General features: G+C 30.3%; 1 protein-coding gene across 1 annotated transcript; it reads left to right on the top strand.

Annotated features, from left to right (window-relative positions):
* Nucleotides 1–1,678: 1,678 nt before the first annotated feature.
* Nucleotides 1,679–5,703, top strand: LOC101254554 (protein DETOXIFICATION 40). Its single transcript, XM_004232667.5, has 7 exons — nucleotides 1,679–2,286; nucleotides 2,650–3,281; nucleotides 3,365–3,421; nucleotides 3,738–3,976; nucleotides 4,607–4,725; nucleotides 4,901–4,987; nucleotides 5,399–5,703. The coding sequence occupies exons 1-7, from the start codon at nucleotides 1,978–1,980 to the stop codon at nucleotides 5,468–5,470; spliced, it is 1,515 nt and encodes a 504-aa protein (XP_004232715.1). The 5' UTR covers nucleotides 1,679–1,977; the 3' UTR covers nucleotides 5,471–5,703.
* The last annotated feature ends 4,001 nt before the right edge of the window (nucleotides 5,704–9,704 follow it).

Genomic DNA, 9,704 nt, shown 5'->3' with positions numbered 1-9,704 from the left:
CGCAGAGTTGTATATATTGCCAATGTGAGATCTATTACACTATCTTTGTAATTTTATTTTGTCATAAAGCGTCGATTACTATCATTTTCTTGAGATAGTTAATTATGCTAATGTGGATATTTACTTGTGTTTTTACCTTATAAATTATTTGAATGTAATACATATTTTTTTAACTCTGTCCGTGCATTGAGGTCTGCATACTGAGTACGTTGATGCATGCTCTGATGCTTTATTTTTTAAATCTCGATATTGCATTGGTATCTAAAAGAAACAAGTATCTTGGTTTTACTTTTATAATGGAATAAGAGTGCATTGATCATGTTCTTTTTACAGAAGTGCACACTTAATTTAGAGTCCGAATACTATTTCTGATATTTTATTAATTAAAAAACTGTCACTTTGTTAAGATCAATAGTGTACAGTGCATTTTTTTATATTTATTTTTTCATTCTATCCCGGATTGTGTAGCGAATATTTAGGGTTGCTGATTGATTTTTTATTTAATCATATTTGACAGAATTCCAATGACACGAGTCAAACTTCTGTAGCTAGTTTTTTTAAAAAAACAAATGGGCTGCAGCATAGTAGGTTGATTTTGTTTTGGTCACAAATAAGCGAGTTGGATTAAATTTTTTATCCAAATCTTCTTTCTTTTCGACCAGAAAAAGCGCCATTGCTCCGGAATATTATTGCATTCATTAAATATATTTTGAAATTTTAAAAAGTGTGATGGCATGATATTATTATTACTTTCAATGAAAGCGATTGAGGGGAAAATATATTACTAGTAATTGGTATTAAAAAGGTTTAAGTCATCAAATTGCGGTTAAAGTTATTCGCACAGTTCATTTAGATATTTTAACTTATTCTTATGTCGATCGAACACATTATTTGTTCAAAAATCATTTCTATAAAAATACAAAATGTTGACACGACAAAAAATATATGGTTCACTTTCTTATTTTGATTTAAGTTTTAAATATTTTGATAAAGTCTTATTAATTACTAAGAAAAATTATATGAAATAGCTTTTTTTGGGCATAAATTTATCATTATAATTTTTCAATTATAATAAATCTTAATTAATGTATAAAAAAATAGTGAGATTAGGAGAAATTCCATTTTCAGTATTGAATCAAATTCAAGGAGAGGGGTAGGTGGGTGGTCGAAAAAACACATGATTCAATTTTGTGTCTTTTGGTAAAGAAAAAGTGGAACTTACGTTTGGGGGGTTGGGTGGAGTGGTTCCGGGAAGAAGAAGAAGAAAAGGGGAGAGTTCTTTTTAAATTTTTTTTCTCTTTTTTACTGAAAATATAGTTTTTGTTTATTTTAGCTGTTTTTTGTGGGTTCAATGTCACGTGTTTTTTTTATTGGCTAATATAGTGACACGTTATTTTTATTTTTAATTAATTATCAAAATATAATTTTTTTAATTAAAAATATTTAATTTAAGATAAGTTTAAAATAAGTTATCTGAATAAAATATGCGAATAATTTGAAGTGATACTAAATAAATTAATCTGTATTAAAAATTTGAAGTGAGACAAACTATTAATATGTCATGATTGTCGCCATTTTTTTGGTACACACCTATCCCTTCCCTTTCATCGGTAAGTGTTACTAAAATAATAAAATAGTAGTAATACTTTATGTATAATATACTAATAAAGTTCAGTGCATATAAAATGTAAAATAAACAAAATTAATTTAAGAAAGATTTTCAACTTTTGTCCGTGTAGTTCAATTATTTACCATTAGACTTTAATGTACAAATATTTGTTCTTTCAAATCAGATCGAGGGGGCTAAGGCCTAACAGTCTAGTGAAGTTGTCAGTGGGTCGCTTCGGAGCAAGATATTGCTTATACCAATAGGTCACACCATAGTTACAGTATTTCTATCTTTAATTTTTTGCCTAGTAAATAAGCTATCTTGATTCGTCTTCGACTTTGATTTATTGATATTTATTATTGGAAAACATGGATGAGTGTAAGGGGTCAAGTGAACCTTTAATAGAAGAGAAAGAAGCAACAGTGGAACATGTAAGCTCCGAGCTTGAAGACATATTGTTGGACGCAAGATTGTCGCATTTTCAGCGGCTTAGACGGGCATCTGCCGTTGAATTCAGTAATCTGTTTCGACTAGCAGCTCCAGCAATCATTGTTTATTTGCTCAACAATGTTACGTCTGTGTCTACTCAAATATTCTGTGGTCATCTTGGTAATCTTGAACTTGCTGCTGCTTCACTTGGCAATGAAGGTATTCAACTCTTGGCTTATGGCGTCATGGTAAGATTCGTGTCAACTTTATTTGTACTTGCTCTCTTGAGGATTACCTTTTATGTTTGTTAATCGACCTAGCATATGAACAGAGCTTCTTTAAATTGCTCGAATTTCATATACTTACTTTGTTCGAACTTATGTCATATATTGTTCAGGTTTTGAGAGTCGAATACTTCAATCCTCTTAATTTTGAAAATGAAGTCATACATAGAATCTTTGGTTTCTCGAAAAGTGAAATTGTTTTGACTCTCGAAATCTGAAAATTTACACATAAATTGGGATGGAATGAGTTATAGTTTTTAATTTTACTGAGGAATAGTAATGGTTGTAGACATAATGATGTGTTATTTATCAATTTTGTTGGAGCAGTTAGGGATGGGGAGTGCAGTGGAGACACTATGTGGGCAAGCATATGGAGCTCACAAGTATGAAACATTGGGAATATATCTTCAAAGATCGACAATTCTGCTTATGTTATCTGGAATACCGATTATGGTGGCTTACTTATATTCAAAGCCAATTTTAATCTTACTAGGAGAATCAGAGAAAGTTGCATCAGCAGCTGCATTATTCGTTTATGGTTTAATTCCTCAAATATTTGCTTACGCTGCCAATTTTCCCATACAAAAGTTCTTGCAAGCGCAAAGCATAGTGAATCCTAGTGCGTATATAGCAGCAGCTACATTAGTCCTCCATCTATTCTTAACATGGATTGTGCTATATGTATTCAAGTGGGGATTATTCGGAGGAGCGATGGTTCTAAGTATTTCATGGTGGATAGTAGTCATTGCACAATTTATGTACATATTGTGGAGCGATAAATGTAGGAAAACGTGGAATGGATTTAGTTCGCAAGCATTTTCTGGGTTGTGGGATTTTTTTAAGTTGTCAGCTGCTTCATCTGTGATGTTGTGCTTGGAGACTTGGTACTTTCAGATTTTGGTTTTAGTTGCTGGTTTGCTTCCAAATCCTGAAGTGGCATTAGACTCTCTAGCTGTTTGGTTAGTAAATACATCTTGTTATCAATAAATTTTAATTTTCTCTCTTGGATTTATATCCTGATGAAATGGAATTTGTTTTGCAGCAATACAATTCTTGGATGGGTGTTCATGGTAGCTGCTGGGTTCAATGCGGCAGCAAGGTTAGTTATTTATTACTGAAGACTACTGCATAATCAGCGGCCGGTTCAGGATTCAACTTTCACCATATTAGTTATATTTTTGAAGTTATGCGTTCATATCTATTATTTATTGCAATTTTGTTAATTTTAGCATTGAAGTTGTTACCTTTGAACTGCATCCGCCCCTGTGCATAATTCATGATAAAAAGGCTTTCAAAACCATAGTTAGGCCTTTTTCTCCTTTTCAATTACATTAGGCCAGTGGCGGAGCTACAGTATGTCAAGGGTAGTCAGACGCGAACTTGGTTCAATTGATAAGATTTTTGAAAAATTGCAGTGTGAGGGTGAGCAATGAGTTGGGAGCAGGGCATCCGAAATCAGCCTCATTTTCAGTTTTGGTGGTGACGTTAAGCTCATTTGTGATTGCTGTAGTGGCAGCCATAATAGTGATGATGTTTCGCGATGTGATGAGTTATGCATTCACTGGAGGCGAAACTATTGCTAAAGCAACTTCAGAACTTGCACCACTCTTGGCTGCCTCTATAATTCTTAATGGCATTCAGCCTGTTTTATCTGGTCAGTCCTTCATCAACCTTTTCATGTTAAATAGGCATTAATTTCAAGAATAGTATTAATTTAATTTTTATTTTACTACATCAGAGTCACTTAACATAAAAATTACTCAACTTTGTAAGACTATTAATTGGAATATCTTCATTTATGGAGTAATTAAGCAATCATTTCAAGGCCAAAAAATATTTTCTCTGTAGTCTGTACTTGTTTTGTGAAAACAACTCAACGAAATGGAGGTTGCACAGTGTTTTTTTTGCAAATTTTCAAACAAAAACAACGGTAGATATATTGGACGCAGACATGAAAGGACAATAAACAAGTATTCAATAAGAACGCTGCATGTGACTTTTGTTTGGATATATATATGCTAAACACTGATTTTAAAAAATTGATTTGACAAGGAGAACAGGACAAATATTTTATGGAAGACAGTACCCTGTGTAGTAATTTTTTTTTTTAATTAAGACTATTTAGAACTAGAGAAATAATAAGGAGGGAAAGATTTGGTTGAAATTAATTAGAAACACCAATTTTTGAATTGAAGGTAAAAATGGTAATATTTTAGAGATAATTTCATTTGATTCCGACTCTGACTTAGTTCAAGTGTTTAAATAAAATATTTTCATACCGAAGGCGTGGCTGTTGGATGTGGATGGCAAGGTTTTGTGGCATACGTTAACGTGGGATGTTACTACGTAGTTGGTATTCCATTGGGTGCTCTTCTTGGGTTTCACTTCAAACTCGAAGCTAAGGTATGTCCATTCTTCTCCTTACTAAACTTTGTTTTTATTTTCGTAGAAATATTTTATTTATCTGATATTCGATACTCGCTCGTTTGGTATTACATGGACAAATGAATAAAAGGTTATTAGTTTACATCATTGAAATTAAAACAAATTTGTTTAATTAACTTGGGCAAATATGTAGGGATTATGGCTGGGCATGTTTGGTGGAACAGCAATGCAAACTCTTATCTTAGTATGGGCCACTTTTACAACCAATTGGGAAGAAGAGGTACGTTCTCTATTTGATTAAGTTAACATTCTCGAAACAAAATTTTTTTAAATACTTAGTAATTATTAATTAATTATATACAAAATTTCATACATAAAAGAAATTATTAGGCAATTAAGGCCGGTGTTCCCTTATACTTCAAAGTATCTTCTGAATATTATTGTGGTAAACGTTTGATTTTCTAATGAATTGTTGTAATTTATATGTATGCAAGTTTTATTTTTAAATTTATTAAGGAATTGAATTTTTAAAATTTACATATAAAATAAAATGTTTGGAGTCATTCATTAATGTTATAGAACATTGACTAGTGTTCTATTAAAATCAGCCACATTTTGTTTTCCTTGTTATATTTTGGCTCAATTTCTATTTGAACTGCATAACTAACCAATCTAATTATTTTTTTTCCAGGTGGAGAAAACGAAAAATCGATTAGTTAAGTGGCAAGACAGCAGTAAAATACCATTATTAAATGAATCATGAGGAAAAATCCATACAAAAACATTATCGGATTTTCTTTTTTTCCCCAATTCATATTTATGCAAGTTCGACTCCCTCCGTCTATTTTTATTAATACATATTTCACTTGACACATCTTTAAAAAACATAAAATAAAATAATAGTTGTACAAATAAAAAGTAAGATCGAATTATAATTCATGTATCGTAGATATACAAGTTCAGGCTTTGGTTTTATAAAAGCTTTCTTTCGAGTAATTACGGCTGCTTCCGTTGGCCTTAATTATTACTGTACTTGTTTATAATCACTACTCATAAATGACATATGAATAATTAGGTTCTCTATTGCTAGTTGTAACTTGCAAATTACAACACTTTTTTAATTTGATTTGAGAATCCACCTCAAACAACAGCTAAGTTTGAATAATTTGTTCACACATATATATAAAGTGATACCGATTTTGTTGATCAAAATTGTAAACCAGGTGACTAAGTGGAGCAAAAATATGCTTTATCTTCACGCAAACGAAGAATCAATCAGTAAAAGAAAAACTAGCAGTGTCCAAGAAAAAGATTATTATGCGCAGAATAGAGGAAAAAGTTTCTAAGTTCCAAAATTGAAACCGTAGGAGAATCGACAGTTGTTATCCTTTGGAATATTTAGCTGTAAATTTTCTCAATTGGTATGTATAATTTACAAATTTGCAATAAACGGACACCCGAAAATACATTTTGAAAGGGAATCATGAAAAAGGAGAACGAATAATCGAAGGGATAAGATTATATTGATGCGCATCTACTTTCTAATGATCAAATAGCACTCAAAGATAGCCATTAAATTGATCTTTTGGAGTATATATAATAAGAATATAAATGAGTTATACCCAATTAAGCGACACAATCTTTAATCAATCTAACAAATCACCAAAAAGAAAAGATTCCAGCTGCAATGTATGTTTGATATGGAGGATATTTTTTAGTCAAAAGATATTATTTTAGAAAATGTTTGTCTGAAAAGGTCATGCAATTTTTTCTTTTTACCTATTTTCAAGTATTTGATTAGTAAGAATTAATTAATCCTTGTTATAAATTCATTGAATGAGTGGATAGTCCATAAGGTTGGTACATGAACAGCCATTCAAATTCACTAGGTTACATCAACCTTTTTGGATAAGAATGTATCTATTTATTATGATACTTAATATGATGACCTTTGGAGTGATTTCTCACTCTATAAATAGGATTGTTCATTCACTATTGTAATATAGATACATATGAGATTTGCATACACTTGAATAAGAAGACAGTCTTATCTTCCATCTTACTCCTCTTGTCTTCATCTCTTTATATTTATATTGCCATGAGCTTGATTTTATAACAATCCTAGAGTATTAATATAAAAATTTTAAACGTTAGGGTGTGAGGATGGGTTAGGAGGTTGTGGCGGGGAGGGGGGGGGGAGTCATGGTCCAAGTGAGGGGCAGAGATAATACGATCAGTGTGAAATGTCACTCGAGAAACTTATTCATTTAAGACTACTGTTAAGCAATATGTACTGCTGGTCAATGTAAGTTGGGCTTTGTTTCCAATCGTCAACACATCAAGGATGTGAAGTGAATTGGACGATCCCCTCTCATAGAAAAATGGGACAAGCCCATTGAGCGCATCTGGTTATATGGTTGGAAACTAATTTCATTAATTTAGAAACTAATTATTTGGATGTAATTTAATTTTTAATATATTAAATTTTATTAAATTTTGATGTATTTTCATATACGTTCAGATACATATATTTCAGAATACATGAGATAATATTAGGTGTAATTTATTCTAAATTTATTGTATTCAAGTGGATTTGCATATATATGAAATACATAGACAAGTCTCACTCACTCTCATATGTATTTGGTGTCCGAGATGCATGTAAATTATATCATATATACGTATCGAATGTAATTCGCATGTATTTGAGTGACTGAGAAACTTGACTATCTCCCTCCCAATTTCATTTGCCTCTCTCCCTATTTTAATAAATCTGGTAGCAAAAATAATGTCATATATGATATAAATGTAGGTCTAATAATATAGTTTTCTTGATTGTAAAGCTTCTTGCCTAAAGAAGATGATCTTCTCAATTACTCATAATTTATTTATTTAATTGACGTCATAATTGGATTTGTTGTCCAAATAATATGTTCTTTAATTTTTAAATAGTCATGATAAGAGAATATCAGAAATCATTAAGAAATGTGTTGAGATCTTAGTAGACTGTCTTTTTTGGATTTTTGTGTCCTTCCAATATCATCAAACATATAATAAAATAATAGTCTAGATTTTGAAAAGTAATGGCTCAAAGAATTCAAGAATTGCGGTACACATAACAAAGTAAAATTGGCAAAAATAATAGAGGTGTGGGATCTCTGCATTCATTCATGATGGCCAATTGTGGTAGGTAATAAAACTCAAAAGTATCATATATAATTATATATATTAGGAGCATTCATTTCAACTCAACTACTCAAGGGACCATATATAAGATTTTTAAGTGTTATTTATCAACTTAATCTTATGAGATACCCCCTACTCATCATTGTTAAACCCACAAAAACGTGTATGAAAAAGATTAGAGGATTTGTGAATGATTTATTCTCGATTTTTTTTTATTTTGGTTAAGTAAAAACGAATACAATAATAAATATTGAGAAATAAAACAATCTAATAATGAAAGTCCCATTGAGATGTTTAAATGCTGCTTGGTCAATTACTTGGCTAACATAATATGGTGCAGTGAATGAAACTGCCTAAAAAAAAATATGAACATTTCATTGGGCAGTCCATTGGATCCATCAAAAAAATTTTCTTGAAAAGTTGTTTTTTTGGCCAAAATATAATAATGGTGAAGACAAAGCCGGCCTCAAATAGAAGTAAACTAATAATTTAAAAGATTATTTATTTCATCTTAATCTAATACAGAAGGTAATAGAAAACCATGAAATATTGTTACGTAGTTGGTAATTGACATTAAAATTAAGGTGCATTTAGCTATTTTTTGGTTTCACTTCTAAAAAGATGATAATTGGCATTAAAATTAAGATGCATTTAGCTATTTTTCCGTTCCACTTATAAAAAGATGATATTCCAATTCACGCAAATTAAAAGGAAATTATATTTTCGTCGTGGATGCCTTAGGAAGCATATGATATATTACTTCATTTCAGAATTTGAAATAGTATATATAATAGTTATTTCTTTTCCAAAAAATGTCATCTGTAATTATTTATGAGCAACTTACAAAAATAACTATATTTTTAGGATTATTGAAGTTCAATAGCTATAAATATGTTATTTATTAAAAATAACTACATTTTATGTCTAACTTGTAGCTGCATGTTCGTATTAATCTTTTATTTTTTATTTTTATTATTATTATTATTATTATTTATAGAGTGATCTTTCTATATCCTAAAATAAGGTATTATGATATGTTATCATAACTACCAACCTTTTCTTATGTATATAATTATTTTGTTTTGTCTAGTGAGGCTTTAGCATGACATAACAAGTTTTCTGTTTAATCAAATAATATTATAGAACCTTAGTTTTGTCATTCTTTAATTTGGCAGCTTATTGAGGATTGCGTTATTAACTTTTTTCCCTTTTCAATCGCAAGTATTAAAATAAGGGAAAATTTGTATAACTTTACATATTGATACACTATAGAGTAAAGGGGTAAGACACCAATAATATATAGTAAAAAAATGAACACCGAATATTTTTCTTTTAAATAAACATCAATTATATATTTTAGTAAAAAAAAATTAAAGAGATTTTATGTAGGTACTACTTTGGTCTACCTGTTTGATATTTTGTGCAATAATAGATATTGACATTAATCGATCTTTTGACTTTTTTTTTTCTATTACCTTTTCCCCACTCCTATGCTGTCCATTTTTTTCTCCTTTAATTTGGATTTGATTAAGAATTCTTTGCTACTTTTCTCAATTCAAGTAGTGGCTCCAAAAGTAGGTATCAAAAACATGTGTTGTGCATGGAAAGTTAATATTTACTACCAGCAACCAATCTATCAAACTAGGTAGTAAATTCATAGAGCATGAACCATTCTATTGTATTAAGCCTTTTTCACTCAACCTTGATGAAGCAAGATGTTATTTGCACATAGGGTTAAATAAAATTTGATGCATGTAAAGGTTGTGTTTGAAAAGGGAAAAAAATTGGTTTGATCATAATATTTTCTTCAA

Source organism: Solanum lycopersicum, chromosome 2, assembly GCF_036512215.1.
Source record: "Solanum lycopersicum chromosome 2, SLM_r2.1".
NCBI classification, from domain to species: Eukaryota; Viridiplantae; Streptophyta; class Magnoliopsida; order Solanales; family Solanaceae; genus Solanum; species Solanum lycopersicum.
Note: the sequence above shows the minus strand (reverse complement) of the source record. Positions and strands in the feature narration are given on the sequence as shown.

What these genes read in the sequence shown, in the direction of transcription:
- LOC101254554 (XM_004232667.5), top strand. Translation starts at nt 1,978, where the DNA reads ATGGATGAGTGTAAGGGGTCAAGTGAACCTTTAATAGAAGAGAAAGAA. An exon ending in TTAGACTCTCTAGCTGTTTG is followed by an intron (nt 3,282 to 3,364) that starts GTTAGTAAATAC and finishes TTTGTTTTGCAG; the next exon opens with CAATACAATTCTTGGATGGG. An exon ending in GGGTTCAATGCGGCAGCAAG is followed by an intron (nt 3,422 to 3,737) that starts GTTAGTTATTTA and finishes GAAAAATTGCAG; the next exon opens with TGTGAGGGTGAGCAATGAGT.